This window comes from Vipera ursinii, assembly GCF_947247035.1.
Source record: "Vipera ursinii genome assembly, chromosome: 10".
In the NCBI taxonomy this organism is placed as follows: domain Eukaryota; kingdom Metazoa; phylum Chordata; class Lepidosauria; order Squamata; family Viperidae; genus Vipera; species Vipera ursinii.
The window spans coordinates 2,850,600-2,876,939 of NC_139520.1; the positions used below are offsets into that span (position 1 = coordinate 2,850,600).

A 26,340-nucleotide genomic window follows, 5' to 3' on the forward strand; every position below is an offset into this window, starting at 1 on the left:
CATATATGGTGACATAAGAACTAAAGTGTTTCAACACTACAAGTTAAAGGGGCTAAATAACTTTCAGATTATATCTTAAATATCTCCTCTAGACGTTTCTCCTCTCTTCATCCTCCGCTATCATCTAACGGAGATTTGCAAAATGCCTTGCAATCTCCCCGTGGAGCTTGGAATTTGAAAGGTCCACCCTTCCCTGCTTATTTTCTAGAATTGCTTCAGGTTTCTGGGCTCAAGTGACTATAAACAAATGTTTAGGTTTATTCAAAGAAACAAAAATATTAAGAAAATGTACCGTATATGGCCACCCGGTGACAGAAAATAAGTCAAAACAATGTTAGTAGGGCATCATGTAACAGGTAGGTTGTTCTTATGCCAATTTTTTTTTTGTATGTAATACACTATAAAATCAAGATGTAACTACAAAATGTCTTTATTGAAAAAAGCAGATTATAACATCTAAGGTTAAATGAAATTCTGACTTTTAATATTAAAATAACTTAGGATAATAGTAAGTAGCTTTTTTAGATAAATAAATCTACATTTCCCAACATTTATTCTTCAACAATCATGGAAACCAAGTGGTAACACAAAAACTGACAAGTCTATGAGCTAAAAGTCTGACATTTTAGAAAGATATATACAAATATGGTTAAACTAATGTGTTTGCAGATGTAAACTAGACACATAATGTACAAATTGCCCATTTTTTATTTCCTACAAAAGAAAAATTAACATTGGTCCAAGTTCTTGGAAATAAAACCTATATTCTTTTAAAGAAAATGCAAATATTTCTCAAGAAACAAACTTAATTTAAGTCAAATTATATACTCTAGTTATGGCATTAGTTGAATCACAAGAGTTTATTGGGGCCTAAGAAAAAATTTATCTTCTGGAGTTTTGGTTTAACTCAATGGAACTCTCCCGTCAATTTTTTAATTTCTAAATTATAAGACATCCACCCACTTGTTTTGAAACCATTATTTCCCCATGTCTTCATCTCCTTTGGAACCTTAAGTTACGGGGCAGGATGGATCTTCCACATATTTATTTTCTTTTCAATAAGTGCATCTATCTCGGCTTCCTCGCTCATGCGCATATGAATCAGTAAAAAGAAGGAAGCTCTCCCATAAATATTTTGGCACAAATGCTAGAAGTACTTCATCCCTGTGGAGCCCAAACTCTGAAGCAAATGCAGAGGTGGCACTGAACTCCCAGGACTCCTCTGCAGGGTCCTCCATCTGGCGTCCCCTGGTGTGGCACCCCTTGTCCTTGGGCACAGCTGGACGACCTGTGCAGGAGAAAGGCTGGTAGGCAGCCCCCTTAGCGGTGCTGGTGGGGAAGTGCCCTCCCCACGCTTTCAGCAAGGGAGGCCAGTGGGCAAAGCAACCAGGCTGTGGAGCAGGGCCAGTCTAGCCCTCGAGGGGCCCTGGGGTCCACAGTTCAGCCGCTATTGATGGGAGGTAGTAAGTTTCACATTTTTTGCAATTTTTTTTTGCTGTATGACACTTTCTAGCTGTTTTCTCCTTAAAAACCACATTTTTAATATGGAAAAAGGCATTAGAAAAAGACAAATCTTCAGCTGGATCAGATTTCAGCAACGGGAGTGGGGGGGCGGGGGGGGGAATTAAAACAAGAAAATGTTCATGAAGAAAATCACCAGGTTGACAAATCCATTTAAGTATGTAACAGGTAATCCCCTGAAATATTTTAAACAAATGAAACAGACTGGCATGTTTGGAAAATAATAGCCCGTGTACATATTTTAGCTATTATGCTATTTGCTGAAGATTAAGGCAGTAGCAGGAACGGACAAGTCTGACACTAAAATAATCAATGCCGTAAAACTCAACAGCAGAGGAATGAGAGGCTCCTTTCAAGAAGGAAGCAGGCGGCCATCTGCAAGAGGAAAGGGGGATTTCGGAATGGGTGGAAGGTTTCCTTGCAGTAAAATCAAACCAATCACAATGATGACTTTCTGGAAACTTGAAAGCACAAAAAGGCAAACAGAACCATCTGGAGCAGCCTTAAAAGGGCTGATCCGATGGGAAGGGCAGGGGGGCTCCTTTTAAAGGGCCCCATCGTGCTCCCACGTACACTTGGAAGGAACCGCCGACATTCCTTTTGCACTGACTCACCTGGCGTTTCCCTCTTCTCAGCCCTTCAGACTTGGGAAATGTGCCTGCCGCAGCTGACAGGACTCTGAATAGTCTGGGGGAATGCAGCCTGCTGCTCTTCCATAAGAGGTTTTTTAGTTTTTAAACAGATTTAGCAGTGTTTTTCTATTTGATTCCCAAAGTGTACTTTCACTGAAGTTGCTGGAGCACCAGATAGCTTTACAAAGGGTTAATCCAGGTGGTTTTATCAGCAGCAGCGAGCTGAAATTGTTTTAAAGTCAACGTATATAAGGAAATAATACAACGTGGCTGAAACTGAAGCCTCAACTGATGTGGTCAATTTTAATTACGTGGCCCCTCCTTGTCTCAAATAATCAACATAGCTTATTTTTAATAGAAAAAGTAAACATTTTCCATATGGAACACAGATTTTCCCAGAGTTGGAAGTGTGCTTTAAAAGTCTAGCCAAAATAGAAGTGTAAGACTTCTTAATACATTATCTTATATGTTTTAATTTTTGCTAATTTTTTTAAAAAGCCCTCTATGCTCCAAATTAGGTATTTCCCTGCTATACATCTGAGCCAATTTCTTTACATCCAAGCGCCTAGAAAAAAGACTATTTTTCCTGAGACTTTTAACAACTGTTCAACTATTTTGTGAGCTACCTAAAATGCTTTGTGATGGTCAAGAGGCCATGGAAATTATCATGCAAGTGCTGTGGATTCAAGTATAATTAACTTGGCCTTTAAAGCTGGGTTATAACCAAGTTGTAAAAAACAAAAATATGGAAGCAACCATTTTTAAAATACCTCTAGAAGTAGTATGTTTGCAAGTCATACCACAGAACTGCCATCCTTTTAGCTGAAAGAAAGGGAATGGGTGCATTGTCCATTTGCAGGAGTCAGGATGTCCAGGGTGATGACAATGGGGTGGCAAGAATCAAGATGACGGCCACAACCATGCAGCTGAAATCACCATCTTGGATCTTTTTGATCCTTCCTGCAGACACCCCAAGCTGAATTTATTAGTGAAAGTCAGTTTCAAAACAGTGACTTTGAGAAGTGCCAAGTGACATCTGACAGGCATGGAAGATCCTTCTTGACAAGAGAGCCCATTTCTTTGCCTGCAGTCACCTGGTGGATCCAGCACAAGAATCCACTTTCCTTGTACTTAGGAAGAGAGAGCAACCAATGGAGCTTCTGCGGGGAGCCCCCGGGGACCTGGACCTGGCAATTTCTGCTGTTCTTTGAGCAAAATTGTTTTGGGGTTCCAGGCTGCATCTGAACTTCAGGATGCTGGGAAGATTCCTTTCAAAAATAAGTGGTGGCAGATCCAAAGAAATGGATGGGACAGAAACTTAATTTGAGTGAATTCAAATCTGAATTAAATTTAATGAATAAACTTATACCACCTGTATATATTTTTTCCCATTCTGACACATTCACATCTCTGCTGCGGAAGAATTCTAAGAAAAAACTAAGGATTGGGAATGCTTATGCTCTTTCCCCACCCCACCTCCCATCTGCAACCCTGCTTTCAGCAAAGGTCCTCTGAAGACTGTTGTCACCTGTTGGGTCCCAGAAAGCTATGAGGTCACCGGTCTCCCTAGACAGCCTGCAGCTCTCCCCTTGGCTGTGTGCTCTGCCCCCACCTGGAAACACTAAACTCTCCCATCCTTGCCAAGCACCCAAGAACCATGACTGGCAAACCCTAAAATAGGAATGCTCTCCCTTTCATTCATGGGCTTCCAGCACATGAGGTCTTGCATACTCGTTTTGCAGAGAAACCCAACAAAGGCCAAGATGGAACACCCACAGGTCTCCCCTACACCAGAGGAAGGCAACCTTGGCTCTTTTATGATTCATGGACTTCAATTCCCAGAATTCCTGAGCCAAGGTTGCCTACCCCTGCCCTACACTGTTGTCAGTTGTTAATCTTTTAAGTCACATCCACTTTGGCCACCACTCTTTTGATGCATGCAACAACCACTGTGCCTCTCAAATTATGAGAACCACAAGTTCAGGGTGCGAGGAGACCTAAAACATGATGGAAGTTTTTTGGTCTCTTTCCCATTGGAAAGCTAATGTTTCTTCTGGGAGCTCAATCAATCAACGGTAAAAATGGCAACAAGCCAGTGTTAATGGATGCTCCGTCATCCCAACAGCCCTTTTCCCATCCAATCCATGAGGCACACTGCTTTTCAAGCACCAGCATCCTGGGAAGAATTACTTAGGCAAATTGTACACAGAGCCAACCAAAGAGGTGCCCCTTCCTTTCCAATCTTAGAAGCAACAAATAAGGGTGGCTGCTTTGTCTTTCTAAAGCTCTTTCCCCAGCAGGTATCTTCCTCCTGGTCTTGAGTAGATGGGAAGTGAAAGCCTCAGAGCTCCGTGATATGCATGGGGTACCCAGAGGGAGAGTGTGCTGACACTTTAGTGCTCAAGCGCCTGATATGACAGGTGTGGCAGAGCAGGTGTCTCTCGAGTGGATAGCATCGGCGGCCTTCCTCGTCATTCAGCTGGAGTCCACAATCCTAAGAAAAAGAAGATCACTCATCCATTAGTGGCCAGTGGACGTGAAATAATTTTCTGGGAGACATAATGAGTACAGATGTCTATGGAGATTCTCAAGTCATCCCAGCCATGGTTGTGAAGGTGCTTTTCAAAAGGCAACTGGACTTCGTTTTTTCCGTGAAGAAGATTCTTGGATGACAAGTGAAAACGTCTTCAAGGAAAAGAAAGTCTGGTTGACTTTTGAAAAACATCTTTGGGATAATGGGTACAGCTAGTCTTCATTTAGCTACCATTCACTGTGACAGTGAGGAACAAGTAACCTCAAACCCAATCTTTGCATTTATGACCTTTGCAGGTCTGCAAAGCAAAGGAAAGGGGAAATAAGATATTTTCCAGTCATTTCTTACTATCATCTCCCAAATTACTTTATTTTGCCATATATATCCCATTGTCTGCCTTTTATTTACAGTTACTGTTTTATAGTGCTCTATAGATCTTTGCAACCCACCCCAGAATGTAAATTAAATTTAAGAGTAGTAAAAGGTAAAGGTAAAGGTTCCCCTACACATGTGTGCTAGTCGTTTCCGACTAGGGGCCGGTGCTCATCTCCGTTTCAAAGCTGAAGAGCCAGCACTTGTCCGAGGACGTCTCCGTGGTCACATGGCCAGCATGACTAGATGCCAAAGGCACATGGAACGCTGTTACCTTCCCACCGTCGTGGTCCCTATTTTTCTACTTGCATTTTTTTACGTGCTTTCAAACTGCTAGGTTGGCAGAAGCTGGGACGAGTAACAGGCGCTCACTCTGTTATGCGGCACTCGGGATTCGACCCGCCAAACTGCCAACCTTCTGATCGACAAGCTCAGCGTCCTAACCCACTGAGCCACCGCGTCCCCTAAGAGTAGTAGAAAAATGCTTTAGGCAAATTAGGAAACAAAAGCAAATCATACCATGAATATGCTGCCACCAACCCTTTTGGATGGATTTCTTTTCTTGGGAGAAGGACTAGACTGGTCCCTCCCTCTAACTAGGCTGTCTCAGTAGCTCTAAGCTTTACCTCGCAGTGATAACATTCCACGTGGTAATCTCTGTCCATTGACACCACCCGGATGGTCTCTTCGGAACCCTAGTTTGGAGAGACAGCAAAATAAGCTGAAAACTGGAAAGGTGTCCATCATTTGCTTTCAAGGAAAATAGGTACTTTGAAACCTCCCTCTGCAACTGTATAAATCCCTCCTTGTTACAGAAGTGCCACAATGAAACCTCTTCCATTCCCCAAATATTAATTTTGCAAGTGCAGAAATTAAGGTTCCTGAAGATGTACTTTCTCTGCAAAATGTAGGCTTGGTCCAATATCTATGATAAGAAAGACAGGAGCCCGTATCAGCAGAGTGGAGAAAAGGGAGACTTTTGGGATCTCAAGTGGATCAGACATTGAGAACTGCTGCGGCTGCCCACTCAAGAGGGCAGAGGGATCTCTTTGGAGGGCTTAGCATGTGTCCACACAGCTGACTGGGTCAATGTATAATGGAAAGCAAGCCAGTGAGATTTCCCATCCCTGAGGTGGCAAAGGGCCTGCAAGCCAGCAGATAATGGCTGTACTAAAGTATTAATCAAATGACAAAGAAGAAAAACATACCTGGACTGGCAAAATAGGCTGGTTACAGGAAGCACACTTGGGTGCAAAAACCCTAGATTTGGGGGGAGGGGGGGAAAGAGGTTATATTTTTCTTGAGAAGCAAAGAAACAGAACGGTAGGCAGCATTTTAACAACTGAGAGCAAACAACGTTAGCTAATCCCAACTCCATCCCATGATTGTGTTGCGTTTTTTTAGACCACCACAGCATGAAATCTAAATTCAGCTGTGGATTTAAGTATATCCCTCCTTCTATTCAAAGCAGGACAGCTGAACAAAATGACGATCCCCTTAACCTAAGACAATCCCCCCCCAACTGAATGGCTGCCTAGTGAGACCTATTTGGTCCCCCCGAGCCATCACTTTAATAGATGGGATTTAATTCATCTCCAAATATCATTGATGGAAATGTTTAAAAGAAAAAAGAAAACAGATGTGATCTCCTTTCAGTATAGGAAAAGTTCCTGTTACATTTTCAATGCAACATACAGAAATGTTGAACACTAGATCGCCTTGCTGTCAGTCCTTAACTGGACTTGATCCTGGATATTGTCTCCTTTAGCAGCGGTCAACCCTTCCTCATGACCTGAGCAGGGGGTCCCCCTTTTTTCCTTTTGCCCTGCAGAACTCTGCATTCTCACGTGTGATAGTCTTTGACACAGTAAATATTGTTCTCCATGTCTACAGTGAAGGGTATGCCATCCAGACATTCATTGCACACCACACAGCGGAAACAGCCAGGATGGTATGACTTCCCAAGAGCTTGCAAAATCTGGAAAAGAATCATAGGTCACAAATTATGCAAAGTCTCTTCCTGCTGTCTATAATTTGTTTCATGCATCAAGGAACAGCGAGTGCAGGGCTTGGGAAAAACAGATTACTAGGAACGATCAGTGGGGCAACTGGCACTGTGGAAGACCCTTCTCTTGAGAAGCCCCACTCTGATGAGGCTCTCTTGCTTCCTGCGCCACACACAGCAGTCGCTGGCCATCCCCTCTTTTGGCGTGGTTTTTTCAGTCTTCCCAGCCTAATCAGCAGTGCTGAGTTTCCTAGACATCTCCAATCCAATCCAAGTACTAACCAGAAAGCACGACTGTTTTTCCCTCTCCTTTGCTCTTCTGCAAATTTTAGAACCAAGTCTGGATTTGCAACCAGCCTCCCTTAGAAACTTTAGGCCTTAACACTTTTGTGTTTGTGGCAACGGCTCCAGGAGAGATGAAAAAGGAAGATTCACACAACGTTACCTTTGGCAGGCCCAACTCTTTTGATTGGCAGATGGACTGTAATTAATTATCCCTTGATCTTATTTTTAAGCCTGTTCTTGATTTGTACTGTATGCTAAGGGAATTTCCAAGTGACACTTCTTACCAAGAAACTCCATCCTATCGTGTTTTATTGTTTTATGCTCTTCAGATATTGGTAACATCCTCCCAGCTGTATTAACTAATGCAATTGGAGGTAGATTGTCTCAAAGAGCCTTAAGTTCAAAAGCATTCTCAACCACGATGGTCATGAGATAGATCTCAGCGTATCATTATTTCACAGACTCCTTAAATGAAATTGGGCTACTTTTGATAAATAGCTCAGGCCTCCTCAACGGATGTCCTTCAGATGTGTGGGATTACAATTCCCACTCTCCTCAACTGGTTTGGTATTAAATATACTAATTGGAAATGATTGCCTTGTGGGTCCCAAACATCAGAAGGCACTAGAATAGAGAAGAAATTTTCCCCAGATCAAACTAAAATAGCAAGAATCAACCCTGGAATTTGTGTCTTTCAGAGAAAAAAAAATGATTCTTCCAAATCCAAGCATAATTAAAATAGAACTGAACAAAGAAAACACTGGAAATTAGAGCAGGCTCTGAAACCCAGACAGTTGGGAAGGGAGTGTCCTGTCAAGCAACCCTAAGAGAGAAATACAGAGATTGTGACTATCTTCAGCACATAAGAACCCTCTTCTGTGAAAGGCACCACCTCCATGGCCTTGATGTTTCAACTAAAATCAGCTTTTTGTCCCCTCAGTGGAACTGATAGCTGGTATGGTTGTATTTCTTCTGAAGAAACCTGAACTAACAAGATTAAAAAGGTAAAGGTTCACCCGCACATGCGTGCTAGTTGTTTCCAACTCTAGGGGCCGGTGCTCATCTCCGTTTCAAAGCCGAAGAGCCAGCGCTTGTCCGAGGACGTCTCTGTGGTCATGTGGCCGGCATGACTAGACGCCAAAGGCGCACGGAACACTATTACCTTCCCACCGGAGTGGTCCCTATTTTTCTACTTGCATTTTTACGTGCTTTCGAACTGCTAGGTTGGCAGAAGCTGGGACGAGTAACAGGCGCTCACTCTGCTACGCGGCACTCGGGATTCGACCCGCCAAACTGCCGACCTTCTGATCGACAAGCTCAGCGTCCTAAACCACTGAGCCACCACATCCCTCCTAACAAGATTACTGATGTCTAAAAGCCAGGAGCAGCACTGCAGATAATTTCATCATCTGAACACCAGACTGCAAAAGCAAGGTTTTGTGGACCAATGACTCCGTCTAACCATTTATGAACTGTGAAACATTTGGTAGGGGCTGAAGAGACAGCAAGAGAAAGATTTAACCAGATCCTGAAAAAAATAAGGAAAGATAACTGGTCCATAATTGACCTTTGTTCGACATCCTTCTAAAATCATAGCTGGAATGATGGAGAAACACCTGCCGAGTGAAAGAGACCAAACATCCACTTATGTGTTTCCAATTGTTTAAATATTGGAAGTCAATCCCTCTGTCCATTCTAGACTCCATCCTTACTTACTGAATTTACATCTGGAAGGACAGAGTTAAACAGGGATCCTCCAGCAGAAATGGAATGAGGAATTAAAGTAATGAAATAACATGGGATAAATAGAAGTGAAGGAATGCTTTAGAGATTTTTATGGGACTTATACTGTTAAGAATGGAACAAAAGCTCTAAATCCTAATATCAATGGAATTGTACCATATCTGAATTTTAAGCTTTAGAGTTTATATCTAAATTTTTCTTATGTTAGTCACAGTATTCTATGAATATATTGTTCACAATTTGTTACTTTCTTCTTCTTACTAGAGCAGGCACGTCAAACATGTGACATCACACAATATATTGGGACAGTTTTGCCGTTGCCGGCAATGGGGTGGGTGCGGCTTCCATGTGATGCGTCTGACCTGCGGGCCGGCAGTTTGACACCCCTGTACTAGAAGCATAGAATCAAGATCACGCAAAGTATTTTGCTCGCTATATCACAAAAAAGATGTTGAGAGTCTAGAAAAAAAATTCAGAGAAGAGCAACTAAGATGATCAAAGGCCTGGAGACTAAAACATACGAAGAACGGCTGCATGACTTGGGTTTGGCTAGTGTAAAGAAAAGAAGAAACGGGGGCGATATGATAGCAGTGTTCCAGTATGTGAGGGGCTGCCACAAAGAAGAGGGGGTCACGTTATTTACCAAAGCACCAGAGGGAAGGACGAGAAACAATGGTTGGAAACTGATCAAAGAGAGAAGCAACCTGGAATTAAAGAGAAACTTGCTAACAGTGGGGACAATTAACCAGTGGAACAGCTTGCCTCCAGAAATTGTGGGTGCTCTATCACTGGAGATTTTTAAGAAGAGGCTAGACAATCACTTATCTGGGATGGTATAAGTTCTCCTGCTTGAGCAGGGGCTGGACTAGAAGACCTCCAAGGTCCCTTCCAGTTCTGCTCTATTCTAATTGCAATTATGATACCATAGTTTAGTAGGCACATTTTGATTAGAAATTGGGCATAAATCTTGTACTCTAAATTCCCGGGGCTTTGCAATCTATCATTATTTTGAATGGCTCCTTTCCAGGTATTGTAATGACCATTATAATCTCTGGGACCAATTTTAAACTTGCTTTTGATATTAGGATTATACCTCTTCTTTTTAACAATTATAACAATTATTTGTAAGAATAAAAGAAAAAAAAAGAAAAAACTGTGTGAATGCTACGGTTGTGTCTAGTGATTGAAAAAGTAATGAGTGAATGCAAAAACCACAGGGAAATGAATTTATTAAATGTGCCTGGGAAAATGTTGGCAGAATTCTGACCAAAAGTTTATTGTGAGCAAAACCCACCAGGGTGCTTTTATTGGCTGCCAACTGGGGCATGGAGATTTCTTCAGAGCAATATCAATGGAGTCAAGCAGGGAGAGAAATGGGGGGGGGGGGCTAGTGAGGGAGCAAGAGGTGGCTGTGGGGGCAGCTCCAAGGTCAAACATGGAGAGTAGTGTCAAGGGGGGGCTTCTTGCTCCAGGTGGCAGGCAGAGAAAACAGCTCTGGGAATGTCTGAAGTGAGGAGCTGATCAGGCAGGCTTTGCCAACTGCCATTTCTCCCCTGATCTCTGCCATGAATGAATGAACCTTGGCAGGAGGCTGTTTGGAAGCCACATCACTTGGGGGGGGGGAAGAGGAAATTGCCCAGCCTGGAAAACGAGGACTGGATAGTTTGCTCAGTAGGTTCAGCGAAGCTGATTGTGGACTGGGTGAAATTGCTCTGATGAAAGGGAGCAACGACTGAGACCAAATCCCAGGAAGCAATGCTTCCCTTCCTCCCGACGTTTTTCCAGGTCTAGGACTTCACCTCCCCCTCCCGCCCAACTGCCTCCTGGAGCTCCGTGGCAGAAGGGCTGCCTGGACAGGCCGTGGCTGGCTCTCCCAGAAGCCCCGGGGGAGAGGAAACGGGAGAGAGAGTGTGTGTGTGTGTGTGCTCTGGAGCCCCACGCAGAGCCAGAAGGGGGGGGGGGGCGGGGGTAGAGACAAAGATAAGCTGGAGTGAAGGGGGGGGGTTAAGGTTTATCCTCAACATTTCTGAATCAAGTCAGAGTCTTTCCTCCTTTTCTCTTGACTGTCCAATGAAAGGGAGAAACAAGAGCCCATCAACAAAGGCTGCTCTTGTCCTTCCTTCAAGCCAGTGCTAGGCCTTGAAAACCACGAAAGCTGACTGTGGGCCGATCGCACACAATCTACCTCACAGGGCTGTTGTGGGTGAAATAGGATAGGAATGCTACACGCATTGCTTTGAGCTCCTACAGGAAAGGTAGGAAGGAAACCTAATAAATGACCAAATATAGCACTTAGCAATTGCACTTATATGCTGCTTCACAGTGCTTTGCAGCCCCCTCTAAGCGGTTTACAAATGTCAGCTTCCTGCCCACAACAATCTGGGTCCTCATTTTAATGACCTTGAAAGGATGGAAGGCTGAGTCAACCTTGAACTGCTGGCAGTGGGCGGAATTAACCAGCAATACTGCATTCTAACCACTTCTAATATAATCTGCAAACAATGAAAAGTGAGGCAGCAGAGAAAGTGGCTGCTCTGTGAGGGTCCTTTGCTTTCCAAGGACTGGATGTACCACTTAGCACATCTGGACACAAAGCTTTATTGCAGCACACACCTTCCCTACTAGAGACCGTTGCGCCTCACCCTTCTAGAACTCGCAACGCCAGGCAGCCCTGTAAGTAGGCCTCCAATGCTCAGTCGTTTAGTACTTGGTTCAAGCACAAGACTATAATCTCCAAAGCAGAATGCAACTTTCACCTCCTTCCAAAAGTCCTCACATTACTTGCAATGAGCTGCTGTTCTTTCTCCTCCAGCTGCTTAACAAGTTCTGGCAAAGCAGGAACTCCCCTCCCCCCTAAAAAAATGCTAGTCCCTGCAACTTGGGGTCCCAGCAGTTGACTTGCCCCCTTGAAATAGCTGTTGGACTCCAGACGTCGCCTCCATTTCCCCCCACTCTGTCTTAGCATTTGCTTTTGTAAGCTAAGGACCTGGATATGGAGAGGTTGCTTCTGGTCCTTGAACAGCCCCCACCTCCTATTATTACAGGCATCTGCAATGTTGGCCTGGATGCTTGTGAGTAAAATTGTGAGTATACGAACCTTGAAAGGCAGCAGCGGGGGTGGGGGGAGCTACTTTTCCGAATCCCACCGTCATTCCCTCCTGTGCTCCTAAAGGAAGCCAGAGTTCCTCAGAGAGCTGGCCAGAGAAGGAAGGGCAGGGGGCTCAGGTGGGCGGCCCCACAGAGAGGCATGAGCAGCTGCTGCTGAAAAGCCCTCAAAGGCAGAAGCCGGACCTCGGTGCAAAGCTTCAGAGCAGAACGGGCGCTGGAGGCTCAAGGTTGACTCAGCCATCCACCCTTCTGAGGTAGGTAAATTGAGGACCCAGATTGTTGGGGGCAAGAAGCTGACTTTGTAATAATGCCGCTTGGGGGGGCAAAAGCCCTAATAAGCAGGCATATACATAGAATGAAGGCTATTGCGAAGCACATTGATTTGTGCTTAAATTGTAAGCCGCCCTGAGTCTTCGGAGAAGGGCGGGATATAAATGGGATTAAAATTAAAAAAAAAATACTGATCTAAAGATCGCTATAATAATGTTAAAGTTTCCAGCTAGAAATATCATAACTTGGTTTAATAATGTTAAGGTGAAATAACCCGATCTTTCAACTCTTGCTGAAGCACATTCCATGTGGCTAACAGAATAATAGAGTTGGAAGGGACCTTGGAGGTTTTCTAGTCCAGCCCCATGCTCAAGCATATACCATTCCAGACAAATGGCTGTCCAATCTCTTCTTAATAACCTCCAGTGATGGAGCACCCACAACTTCTGGAGGCAGGTTGTTCCACCGATTAATTGTTCTAATTGTCAGGAGAATTCTCCTTAGTTCTAGGTTGCTTCTCTCTTTGGTTAGATTAGTTGATTAGTTTCCATCCATTGCTTCTAGTCCTTCCCTCAGGTGCTTAGGAGAAGATTCTGGAGATTAACTGATCTTACTAACAGGAAATTTCTCCTTAATTCTAGGTTGGATCTCTCCTTGATAATTTTCCATCCATTACTTCAGATGCTTTGGAGAATGAGTTGAGCCTCTTTTCTTTGTGAGAGCCCCCTAGGTATTGGAACACTGCTATGTCACCTGTAGCCCTTTTCATTAGAGAACGAAGCCAAGCACAGATTTCTATGGTATCTGTGAAGCCAAATGTTTGGGAAGAAGCCTCATTCTTTCCAGGAGTCGGGAAAGACTCTCCAAAAAGGAACTGCTCTGCTAGAAGGCTCCACCTTCTTTACAAATGAGGCAAACCCAACACTATCTGGAAGGCTTTCCTGCCATCTCTTGAAGAAAAAAAAACTGGTGCAACATTTTTAAAGTAAAAGCAAACATATTACTATATCCCTTGGTGGCAAAGTTTCTTTGTCCCTGAAGGAAAAAATTGGTTCATTTTATGATTTTATGCAGTATCATGAGAAACAATCCCCCCGGGAGGGGCACATTCAAGGCTCTGCCCCGTCCAACACTCGGGCACTGCCGGAGGTTCAAAGGCAGCCCCTGCAAGGAAGAGGACCGCCAGCCTCCAGAACCTTCTGGAATATGTCTTGGGGCCACAGATAAGAGCCCTGTGGGGAGATCACAGTGGAGTAGTAGTTTCCTAAGACACAATACTTGTGACTGGCTGGGTTCATACAACAGACTGAACTTGGTTACAAGCACAAATCTGTTTTCTGGCTGCATACAATAGACTGAAATGTAAAGTCAACAGGCCAAGCTCTTAGAACATGTTACGATACAAAAAAGTAATAGTTGAAGCTAATCAAGCTTAGTAGATTGTGCAAATGCAGCTGCTGGCACCTTCATGAACCTGTTCAGCATAATAGGCAAACTTGGACACAATTGTGATGTGAGGCGTGTGTGTGCCTGGGGAGGAGAAAGAGAACTGCAGCCCAACTGACCCAGAGGTCTCCTTTTTTTCTGAAGCTAGGACTCTTACCATTTCCATGATGAGATGGCCGCAAATGAAGCACTTGTCTGCCGTCTGCTGAAACCCCGAATACTATTATAAAAAAAAAGTGAGGGGGGAGACAGTTACAAGACTTTCCCTTTTAGTTTGGTCAAGTCACAAACACATTTTCTTTCCAGCAATCGAGCAAATCTTCATGATTAACTACTAAACTGAAAATGAGATTGCAACAGTGAGAATGGTTCTTCACACATTACTTTCCTAAGATATTCACAAAGCACTGAAGATACGTTTTTGATCCACGCATTTCAATTTGCATTGCAAACTTGCACTGAAATCTTTTTCATCTAGTTAAAATGAAACTGTCATCAAACAGAACATACCTGCGATATTTAACACGGAAAACTCACTTCAACACAGGCAAAACCCCAAGAGATGGCGAGAACAGCAAGTGTGAACCAGGTTTTGCACCTAATCCTCTTTTTCAATTTCAATAGTAGAAATTTCAGTTTGCCACATCAGACGAAAGGAAACCAACACCTCTACTTTGTCACAACTGAGGGTGGAATTGCTGGGTCTCTGTGTTGTTGGCTGAACAGGGAGGATATTATTTCTTAAATGTTTTCCAAATGGTTATTATTTAGACATAATAGAATCAAATGTTAGGGTCTACTAAACTCTCGTCCTCCACCCTCAATTCTATCAAGATGTATCCATAATATCTACTTCATTTAAATTAGAGACTGCAAGTAATTTATTTTAAAAAATAAATATGCAAGATAATATGAAATTGCGTATTTATCTGGGTGATTTTCTGATATTGCTTCCAAAAATACTTCCTCATCAATGTTGCCCTCACTTTGTTCAATGGTCTGTTCTGTTGTGCCACTGTGTCACTAAGCCAGAAGGAGAAGACATGGCATGAAAGAATGACATAGGAGAAGACAGGTTAAGTGCAATAAGCCAATAAAAATAATATTTTTTATCTAATGAGGAGACAGCCATTAATAAGCACATGAATAAAAAATGGAAATAGATCATCTTATGTGACCCAAGAATTCCTGAGTGTAACTGGCAAATGTGAGGAGCAACAGGAAGCATTAGGGTTAGGGTTCAAGAAGCAATTTAAGCTACCCTCATATTTAAGGGACAGCTAGAGAGTTCTTAAAACAAGATTATGATACATAATTGTACCCCATACCAATGTAGAATAAGGGAGTAACTTTAGAAGCCATTCTGGGTGGAGAGAGCTTTTACCCAAGTTCAAGTGACAGGAAGTTAGTGTAACCGCCAAGGAGTAGCTGCAAATAACATATTTGCAGAACGAGTATGAGAAAATATAAACAGCTTATGCTTGCAAGTGAAACTCAATAATGCAAACGTTGGTAGGATAGTGAGAGATGATGTGAAAAGGGCAGAACTTCTCAGCAATTACTTTGCTTTAATCTTTTCTCCCCCTTCATGGATTACTGCCTTGTCGTGGCAAAGGGGCTTGCGTAATTCAATGAAGCTATGAGCTATGCTGTGCAGGGCCACCCAAGATGGACAGGTCATAGCAGAGAGTTCTGACAAAACGTGATCCACTGGAGAAGGAAAGGGCAACCCACTCCAGTATCTTTGCCATGAAAACCCCATGGACAGTACCAAGAGGCAAAATGACATGACGCTGGAAGATGAGCACCTAATGAGAAGGACTCACTGGAGAAGAGCCTAATTGCTGGGAAAGACTGAGGGCAATAGAAGAAAGGGATGACAGAGAATGAGGTGGATGGATGGAGTCACTGAAGCAGGAGGCGTGAGCTTAAATGGACTCCAGAAGATGGTAGAGGACAGGAAGGCCTGGAGGAACGTGGTCCATGGGGTCACGATGGGTCGGACATGACTTCACAGCTAACAACAACAACAAATCTTTTCTCCAATGGGAAACTATGTTCAACTGGCCAAAAGGAGTGAAAACCTAAGGTGAATAAAGATATGGTTAGGAGTCTTTGGCCAGCATTAATGCATTTAAGTCTCTAGAATTAGATCTAGCAAACTGGATGCCAGAGAATAGAATAGAATAGAATAGAATAGAATAGAATAGAATAGAATAGAATAGAATAGAATAGAATAGAATAGAATAGAATAGAATAGAATAGAATAGAATAGAATGGAATGGAACTGGAAGGGACCTTGGAGGTCTTCTAGTCCAGCCCCCTGCTCAAGGAGGAGAACCTATACCATCCCAGATAGGTGAATATCTAGTCTCTTCTTAAAAATCTCCAGTGATGGAGCGCCCACAATTTCTGGAAGCAAGCTGTTCCACTGGTTCATTGTCCTCACTGTCAGGAAGTTTCTCCTTAGTTCCAGGTTGCTTCTCTCTTTGGTCAATTTCCAACCATTGTTTCTTGTCCTGCCCTCTGGTGCTATGGTGAACAACCTGGTCCCCTCTGCCTTGTGGCAGGCCCTCAGATACTGGAATACTGCTATCATGTCTCCCTATTTCTTCTTTTCTTTACACTAGCCAAACCCAAATCCTGCAACCGTTCTTCATATGTTTTAGTCTCCAGGCCTTTGATCATCTTAGTTGCTCTTCTCTGAATTTTTCCCAAACTCTCAACATCTTCTTTGTGATATGGTGACCAAAACTGGCTGCAGTATTCCAGATGTGGTCTTACTAGGGTTTTATAAAGCGGTACTAATACCTTGCATGATCTTGATTCTATGCCTCTGTTTATACAACCCAGGATTGTATTAGGTTTTTTGGTTGCTGCTGCACACGGCTGGCTCATAATCAAGTGATCGTCCACTAGGACTCCAAGGTCCCTCTCACAGTTGCTGTTTTTAAGCCAGGTCTCGCCCAGTCTGTACTTGTACCTTTGGTTTTCCCTGCCTAAAAACAAAGTTTGTTCCTGTCTTGAAAAAAATGGGGGAAAAGAAGACTAGAATAACTTCAGACCAGTCAGTTGATATAAACTATTCAGTAGTTCATTTGTGAGCATTTGGAAAAGAATGCATTACTTGACAGGACACAACATGGATTTATCAAAAATAAATCATGGCAAGTCAACCTCACCTACTTTTTTTGTAAGAGTGACCTGTTTAGCTGACCACAGGAATGCTGTTTGTAAAATGCATCTTGACTTGAGCAAAACATCTGAGAAAAGTCTTCTGATGAGATTCCAGTACAGAAGGCTGCAAAATGTGGGCTGGACTATGTTATCAATGGTGGATTCAATGGTTGAATAAATGTGATTTGGAAAGATCTGCCAAGTGCTGTACCACAGCGTTCTCTTCTAGGCCCTATTTTGTTCAAGATATTTATACGAGGGCAATTTGGAAATAAACCTCCATTTGGTTATCAATGAGAGACACTCGCGGATACAGAACCTTACAGAACACATTAGAAAACTACACCATTACATTACTTTTCGACATAATCGCCATTCAAACTGAGGCACTTGACATAATGTCTTACAAGATCTGAAATTCCTTAGTACTATTTGCTCGGAGCTAAATCTGGCCTCTGTGTGTGTGTGTGTGTGTGATCAAAAACAATGGAACTGCTTCAAAAGTTCTTGGGTGTGTCTAGCGGTGAGTGGGCAAGCGCTATCATGAACCAACAACACACCGAAAGTGGTGCCATAGAAAATCCCGCCAAATATGAAGATGCCAAAGGAGTAACTGCTATTGAAGTTCATGGAGCGTGGTTCGACCAGGAATTCAGAAGTCTGCTGTGAAACATTAGAAAAACTCCATAACAAGCGGCAGGACCTGCTGACTTCCGTGTAAGATAATCAAGGAAGGCCTTACGCTTGCCCAGTGTGAGAACTCTGTCGGGTAGTCAATAACATTTGTTTTCCAAATGCCATAGCTTTAAAACGACTACATAATCCATATTGGCAACCTACTGGTATAAAAACCAGAAAATCCACTCCAGTCCTGTACAACGCATGTCACCTTCCCAGGGCTGACCAAACTGGACTAAATTTATGGAAATTTCTCCTAAATCTTTTGCCAGGTCAATAATATTTATTTTTTCCCATTTTCTAACATGGTATTTCAAAGACCAGTAGGGAGAGCAGATTGTCCCTGTTTAAAACTTTTGTTGTTGTTAGCTGCGAAGTCATGTCCGACCCATCGCTGTCCGACCCATCGCGACCCTATGGACAAGTTCCTCCAGGCCTTCCTGTCCTCCACCATCTTCTGGAGTCCATTTAAGCTCACGCCTACTGCTTCAGTGACTCCATCCAGCCACCTCAGGCCCTATTTTCTTCTTAAGAATGCTGCAATTTATCATTGAAAGGGAGTTAAGAGTGTCTGGCTGGGAATATTTATGTGAGTAAAAGGCCACTGAAAGAATCATCCCTAACTGAATGCCAGCCTTATCCAACTGACTAAGTCAAACAGTCCCAATGTTAAGAGTTTGTGTAGCAGTACCAAAGGCTGGCAACCATGTTTCAGCTGTACTCCAGAATTGTTTGCAAAAATCAGATTAGACACACAACTGCAGCGCAACACAAAAGGACTTTGGGCTACTTTAATTTATTTTACTTTACCCTACTGTTGACATAAGCACTGAAAAGTGGGGAGGGGATAAATTCCCGTCCCCCCTCCCTCCTGTGTTGTAACTGGCTTTGAGAGAATCCTTGCATACTGCACCTAACTTTATGAATCATGTGGGTGTCTAGGGCATGAATTAAATTGAGAAGCTTACAATTCATCGATGAACTGATGAGGCTTCAAGCTTCTCCCATAATCTGGTCCTGGATACAGGACCAAAAGCTGCCTTAAGACCTATAAAGATGGCATATAATGATACCATATTGTTAGGTAAATATTTTTTGATAAATTGCTGTAGGACCAAATTGCAGGATCAATGATGCCTGTGCCTTCTCTGAAATTGGCCTGCTTTTGTGCTATCAGATTTCCCTGAACCAGCCAGTCCTTAAGTTTATCATGGAGGTGCTTAGCATAAAGTTTGCTAAAGTGTATTAAATAGGCTAGTTAGCTTACAGTTAGCAGGGTCATCTCTTTCCCTTCTTAAAGGCTAGGATTATAATGGCCAGGTTGCGGTCCTCAGGGATGCATCCACTGGTGTCAATATAGGTAAAAAGTGATGCCAAAGTTGGAACCCACCATTCTGTGTTATTTTTTTAATAGTTCTGGGGGAATAAAGTCAGCTCCAGGGGTCTTCCCCTCGGGTCTTCCCCCTCCTGAGGTTGCTGATAAGGGTCTTAATTTCAGTCAGAGATATTGGGAGCCACTTGGGTGAGTCCTCCATCTTTTGTATTGAGATCTTATTGTAAGAATTCTAATTTGAACTACCTCCCAAGATAATCTGTCCTCCTGTGGAAACTGCTGTCTCACTGAACTGTAGGATCTGGCCATTGCCACATGGTTTGGTCCACCCCCATGGATAATCTCTGAAGCCCATCCTTTCAGGCCTGCTGATCAACCAGCAAGAACCATCCAGGATACTATTCTCCATCCAAAGCATTCAGTCCATGGAGCCTGGCCCAGCAGTTCCCAACATTTTGTCCACCAGACAACCTTCTAATTCTCCCAAATTTTCTAACATCTTTTAGAAGTTCTGCTGCAAAGTCCATGAGGGAACTTGTCACTGTTCCATCTTTCAACATCACGACAGTCTTTGGTTGTGTTGGAATTGGAAACAGCCCAAGATGTCCAACTACTGTCTCATTTCTACTGGAATTTGGATCTAGATTGTGATAAAATATTATGTCGGTTATACATCTTGGAAATATATGGCTTCTTGTGTTCATTTTGAAATATTTTTTCTTTCCCTTTATTATTTAAAGCCTCAGTGGCTGGATTCACACAGAATGATAGGCTACATTGTGCTAATCTGCTAAATTGGCTGTAATTGTCTTAAAAGGTTGTGTGAACCAGGCCATTCCCTATAGTTATAATAGTTTGCCTGTCCTTTTTTTGTTGTTGTTAAAATAGGATAGGGGTTGAGGAGATTATGTCAGCTCAGACAGCAAGAACATTTGAACAGTTTAATTGATATTTCAGGACCTTCCCAACTAGAAGCTATATGATTTATGTTATTTGTCAAGCTTTAAAATGAGATGCTTGTCTGTGTTTGCATCTCAAACATACCACAAGGAATACAAATATGTTGAGGCCAAGGGTAGGAGCACAATTTGACCCATCGATCTTAAATTTTCATAGCGAAAACACTATTGATCTGTGAAATGTATTACATTATAATCTTTTCTCTTAGCTGGCTTTAATGAGTTTATCTTTAATTCAACATTTGGGTTCTTCTAGAAGATTAGTATTATTAAGAGAAGGACAAGAAGAGAGGCTAGAATCCTGATGAGTTGAAAGAGACCATCAACAACAGGAATGGCCTCTGAAATTCTGTGAAATTTTAGAGATTGTTCACAGAGCCATTTGATTTGAATTGGCACAAACAAGATAAATCAATTTTTTGGCTGAATCAATAGAAGCAAAGTTCTACACATAGATCTTGTTTACAACTGTCCTGTTTAGCGACAATTCAAAGATACGACAACCTTTATAACTGGTCCTCATGCTTATAACTGTCACAGCATCCCACAGTCACATGGTCCCCATTTGCAGAATCAACAGAAAAATGGGCAGTAAAATTGCAAATCGTAGTCACTTGATGTCTCACTAAACAACCTGCGGTGACTTGCTTAATGACTAAATGGGAAGTGATATAAATCTGTCAAAGTCATGTGATGTTTCACTTAGTGACTGCATATTAGCAATAGATTGTCAGTACCAAATGCGGTCACTAAGCAAGGAATACCTGTATTTTATTCTACATTTATTTAAGCATTCTTTGAGTATTATAATCAGTTTAAGGCAGGGGTCTTCAAACTTGGCTCTATTATGACTTGTGGACTGCAACTCCCAGAATTCCTCAGCCAGGCATGCTGGCTGAGGAATTCTGGGAGTTGAAGTCCACAAGTCATAAAAGGACTAAGTTTAAAGACCCCTGGTTTAAGAGAACAAATTGTTTCAAACAATGTAGAAAAGGTTCAGAAAAAAACAACTAGGACAATCATGGGACTTCAAACCAAGTCCTATGACGATATGCTATGCAGCTGGGAAGTCCTGAAAAGAGAAAACTGGGGAAGGACGGAATAGCATTCTTCAAATATCTAAAAAGAGGTCACCACAAAAAAACCAAAATTATGGATTGTTGTTACAGCAAGACAGATTATGACTGAATGTTACATGCATGCATGTTTAAGTTTAGATTTCTCCATGGAGCAGAGGAATAGAATGGAACAGAACAGAATAGAGCTGGAAGGGACCTTGGAGGTCTTCTAGTCCAGCCGCCTGCTCAAGCAGGAGAACCTATACCCACTGCTTTTTTTGTAAAAAAAAAAAAAAAAAAAGGTGCCGGAACTCACACGTCATACGAACCCGCCTTGCCTACCCTATAAAGTTCCATCCAAAAAAGGTGCCGGAACTCCGTTCTGGGTGTTCGATGACAAAAAAGCCCTGTCTATACCATTTCAGACAAGCGACTGTCTAGTCTCTTCTTAAAAATCTCTAATGATGGAGCACCCATGATTTTTGAAGGCAAGCTGTTCCACTGGTTGATTGTCCTCACTGTCAGGAAGTTTCTCCTTAATTCCAGGTTGCTTCTCTTTTTGGTCAGTTTTCAACCATTGTTTCTTGTCCTGCCCTCTGGGGCTTTGGAGCATAGTTTGATGCCCTCTTCTTTGTGGCAGCCCTTCAAATACTGGAATATTGCTATCATATCGCCCCGGTTTCTTCTTTTCTTTACACTAGCCAAACCCAAGTCTTGCAGCCGTTCTTCGTATGTTTTAGTCTCCAGGCCTTTGATCATCTTAGTTGCTCTTCTCTGAATTTTTTCCAAACTCTCAACATCTTTTTTGTGATATGGTGACCAAAATTGGCTGCATATTCCAGGTGTGGTCTTACTAAGGTTTTATAAAGCGGTACTAATACTTTGCATGATCTTGATTCTATGCCTCTATTTATACAATCCAGGATTGTATTAGCTTTTTTGGCTGCTGCTCCACAGTACTGGCTCATAGTGAAGTGATTGTTCACTAGGACTCCAAGGTCCCTCTCACAGTTGCTGTTCTTGAGCCAGGTCTCACCTAATCTGTACTTAAACCTTTGGTTTTTCCTGCCTAAATGTAAAACTTTGCTTTTTTTTACTGAAGTCTAAGTATACTATTTCCACAACGTTTCGCTGGTCTACTGGTCACTTTATCAAAAAATGAAATAAGATTGGTTTGGCATGATCTGTTTTTGACAAACCTGTGCTGGCTACTGGTTATAACTTGGTTTGCTTCTAGTTGTTCGCAGATCTGTTTTTTTACTTTTCCAGGATCTTCCCAGGTATTGATGTTAGACTGATTGGTCTGCAGTTTCCTGGGTCCGGTTTTTTCCCTTTCTTGAAGATGGGAACCACAACAGCCCTTTTCCAATCCTCAGGTACTTCCCTGGTGCTCCAGGATTTATGAAAGATGTGGTGCAGTGGTTCTCAGATAACATCTGCCAGCTGTTTCAGAACTCTGGGATGTAACCTGTCCAGTGATTTATATTTGTCAAGGTCAGATAGGTGTTCTCTTACCATTTTCTTGCTTATTTTAATTTTGTTTCTAGTTTGTCTTTTGTTTTTTGGTATGTTGGGCTATAGTTTCTTTTTGTGGGAAGACTGATGCAAAGTATGAGTTAAGTAGCTATGTTTTCTCTGTTACCTATTATTTCCTTGCCATCTTCTCTCTTTAGTGGACCTACAGTTTCCTTCTTTTTTCTTGTTGTTAATGTGTTGGTAGAAACTTTTTTTTATTATCCTTGATTTCTGTTGCAAGTCTTTGTTCATTCTGAGCCTTTGCTTTCCTGACTTCATCTTTGCATGTTCTGGCTGTCTGCTGATAATCAGCCTTAATTATGTGCCCCTTTTTCCATTTTTTGTATTTGTTCTTTTTGTCTTTCAGTTTGTCAGAGAGATCTTTGTGCAGCCATGCTGGCTTATTATTGAATTTCTTGTTTTTCTTTTTGAGTGGTATTGTGCTTCTATGGGCTTTTATGATTGCATTTTTCAATTTCCCATGCTTCTTGGGTTGTTGGGTGGCCTGTAATATACACCTATGGTAATGTCACTTTTTTCTCTTTTATATTGACCCATATACATTCTGGGGAGATTTTGTCTTGGATCATGTGCATTTCTGCAGACATGTAGTGTTCTCTTACATATAGTGCAACTCCCATTCCTCTTTTTGTAGACCTGTTTTTTTGAACAATTTGTAACCATCAGTCCATTCCATTCATGGGTTTCATCCCACCAGGTTTCTGTAATGTCATACCCTCCCTCGTGTACTATTGCTTGTAGTTTACCCTGTTTGTTCCCCAAGCTTTGAGCATTTGTTGTATATAAGCATTTAAGGCTTTTATGCCTGTCCATGGGTATGTTTCCTGCTCCTGATTGTTGCTTGAGTTTTTCTTTTTCTTCATCACTCCCTACCTCATTGTTTCTTTTCTTGGGATTTCTCCCTTTGTGTTCTAGGGAGTCTAAAGATTGGTCAACCTCCCCCTCAATTTTAGTTTAAAGCCGTTCTGATGTGTTGTGCCAGTCTTTTTCCGAATACATTTTTCCATTTTTGTGAGGTGCAGCCCATCTCTTGCCAAGAGTCCTTCGCATAGGAAATGCAGTCCATGATCCAGGAAACCAAAGTTTTCTTCGTGATACCAACCCTTTAGCCAGTGGTTTATTTCTAGAATTCTTTTTCCCCTCAATGGGGGTTGGCCTTTTGTTGGGAGTACTGATGAGAACACTACTTGTGCTCCTAGCTTCTTAGCTTTATTGCCTCGTTGTTTGTAGTCTCTCACTATTGTACTCAGGCTCTTTGTTGTGTCATTCGTCCCAATGTGAAGGAGGAGGAAAGGACAGTAATCTGTGGGGCTAATTATTTTGGTTAGGTTCTCAGCCACATCTTTCATTTTTGCTCCAGGAAGACAGCATACCTCCCTGGATTGCATGTCTGGTCTGCATATGCTGATTCTGTTCCTTTGGGGATAGAATCTCCTATTACCAACACTCAGCTTCCTTTTGGGGGGGGCTGCAGTCTGGGTCGCTTTTCTGTTTATCTCAGGTGTGTTTGTTGATGTGACTCTTTTAGGGATGTTTCGTGTGGTTTCTTTGCTAGGCGTCTGCTTGTTTTCTTTGGAGGGGAGGTTGTGGGTCTGCACACTTCCATCCAGGGGGAGAAATCGATTGCTGAGTTTTAATGGGGCTGCTTCTGGTTGGGTTAGATTGGCAGCAGGGGTTTGTTAGTTGTGTGCCGCTGTTTCCTTTGATTATTGTGTTTCCTTGTATGTGTGACATACCTCCATTTGTCTTCCTCCAAGGGTTTATCAGCAGTGTCAAATCTTCCAGGAGTTATTTGTTCATTATTCGGTTTGGTTTGGTTATAGCTTTCTCGTGTAGGTTCGAGTTTGGCCAGAGCTGCCTATAAGTGCCTTACTTTTTCCTCTAATAGTTCAAATAGTTTACATCCAACGCATGTATAATTTGGGTATTCTTTGGGAATAAGCATATACGTGGAGCATGTACTGCATACCCCCACAGTATCATTCATTCGCCTGTTCCATGAGTTTGTTGTTTGAAAACTCCTCTTTCTGATGGGTGGACGTGCTTCGCCCTTAGCCTCGTTTCTTCCTTCCCCGTTCTAGGTGCCTATCTCGTTCCCTATCCTTTTTTCTGTTTGTGCTCGTTTTTTTACCTTGCTATTTATTTAACCTTCTTACTATTATGTTAGCTTTATTTATCCTCCCCTTCCCTCCGTTTGTTCTAAAGTTTTTGAGCTCCAATTCCTTTTTATTCTTTACTGGGGGCCTTCCCTCCCTCCCTGCCTATTGGGACCTCAAACTTAACTGTTGCCTTCATTTCTGTTGCTCGCTGCTCTTGCTGTCTTCTCTGCCGGCTCTCTTCTGTCTTTCGGTGCGGTCGGGACTCCCTTCAGCTTTCTGGCTGGCTCAGCTGCTCTGTCTGCTCTGCTCCTCTTAGCTGGCCGCTCAGCTTGAGAGATGGGAGAGTTCTCTGGCTCCAAGCCTCACTACTGCTGCGTTTCCCCCCCCCCACACACACACACTCAGGTTTTGCAGCCAGGCCTTTTGTCCTCCGCCAGACCAGGCTAGCAGGAAGTGGGGGAGGGAATGCTGATCCAAGTCTCCCCCGGAGAGTTCTGTGGGGCTGGAAGGAAGCAGGGAGAGGGCTGTGGGAGTCGGGCTGTCTCTGCTCGGCTGGGCCCTGCCTGGGTAAGGCTGCCTGTTAGATTTAGTGGTCCCTATAACTCCTTCTAACTCAGGATTATTGTTAAGTAGGCAATGCATCCTAATTACTACCTACATGAAATGGCCACTTGTCTGCCCCAAAATAGCTGCCTTCCATGGATGTTCTTCAGCCAAGTTGCCCCCCCCCCCCCCCCCCCGTCTAAGGAGATGGTCTAACAATTGGGCAAGCCAGCCCCACAATCATATGACTGCTTCTATGGCATATTTTGTGCCTGTTATTACTCCCAATATTTGATCTCAGGATTTCAGGATTTTATCCAAATAATTAATCTTCCACTAATTCACTGTCAATATTTATGCCTTGCTCCAAGATAGTCAAAATGCTTACTTATTTGCATTCCACCTTTATTGTTTTTATAAATAACTGCCAAGTTGGCAAACATATCAAACATACCTTGCTCCTATTTTCTCCACAATCACCACCCTGTGAGGTGGGTTGAGCTGAGTAAGAGAGACTGGCCCAAAGTCACCCAGCCAGCTTTCATGCCTAAGGCAGGACTAGAACTCACCATCTCCTGGTGATTGGCCCAAGTCACTTAGCTGGCTTTCATACCTATGACAGGACTAGGACTCACCACGTCTGGGTGACTGACCTGAAGTCACCCAGCCAGCTTTCATGGCTGAGGTGGGACAAACCACCATCTTCAGGTGACTGGCCTGAAGTCAGCCAGTTGGCTTTCATGGCTAAGGCTGGGCTAGAACTCACCATCTCCTGCTGACTTGTCCAGAGTCACCCAGCTGGCTTTCATGGCTAACTCAATAAGCAGTTTAGAACTCTACAAGAGCTGGCTTAAAACGGTTTCTCCTTTCAGTCGTGAGATTATACTGCGGATTGTGCACGTAACAGGGAAGTATCAGCATGCAGGGATGACTGAAAAAGTTAGGATGGTGGCCATGACTATGCTATGTTCTATGCAGCCACAACCCTGTGACCCACGTGAAAAGAAATGAGGCATATTCATATGGGACATATCTTGGCTTT

At 42.8% G+C, this 26,340-nt stretch overlaps 1 protein-coding gene across 1 annotated transcript in view; it reads right to left on the reverse strand.

The window, feature by feature from the left end:
• Positions 1–372: 372 nt before the first annotated feature.
• The window catches only part of WTIP (WT1 interacting protein), a gene marked incomplete at its 5' end in the record, with an annotated part of 66,461 nt that continues 40,493 nt past the window's right edge, over positions 373–26,340 (reverse strand). Inside the window, 5 exons of the mRNA XM_083370318.1 lie at positions 373–4,647; positions 5,685–5,753; positions 6,267–6,318; positions 6,906–7,036; positions 14,073–14,135. Coding sequence (XP_083226444.1) covers positions 4,495–4,647; positions 5,685–5,753; positions 6,267–6,318; positions 6,906–7,036; positions 14,073–14,135 — 468 coding nt within the window. The 3' untranslated portion in view covers positions 373–4,494. The remainder of the gene's footprint in view (positions 4,648–5,684; positions 5,754–6,266; positions 6,319–6,905; positions 7,037–14,072; positions 14,136–26,340) is intronic.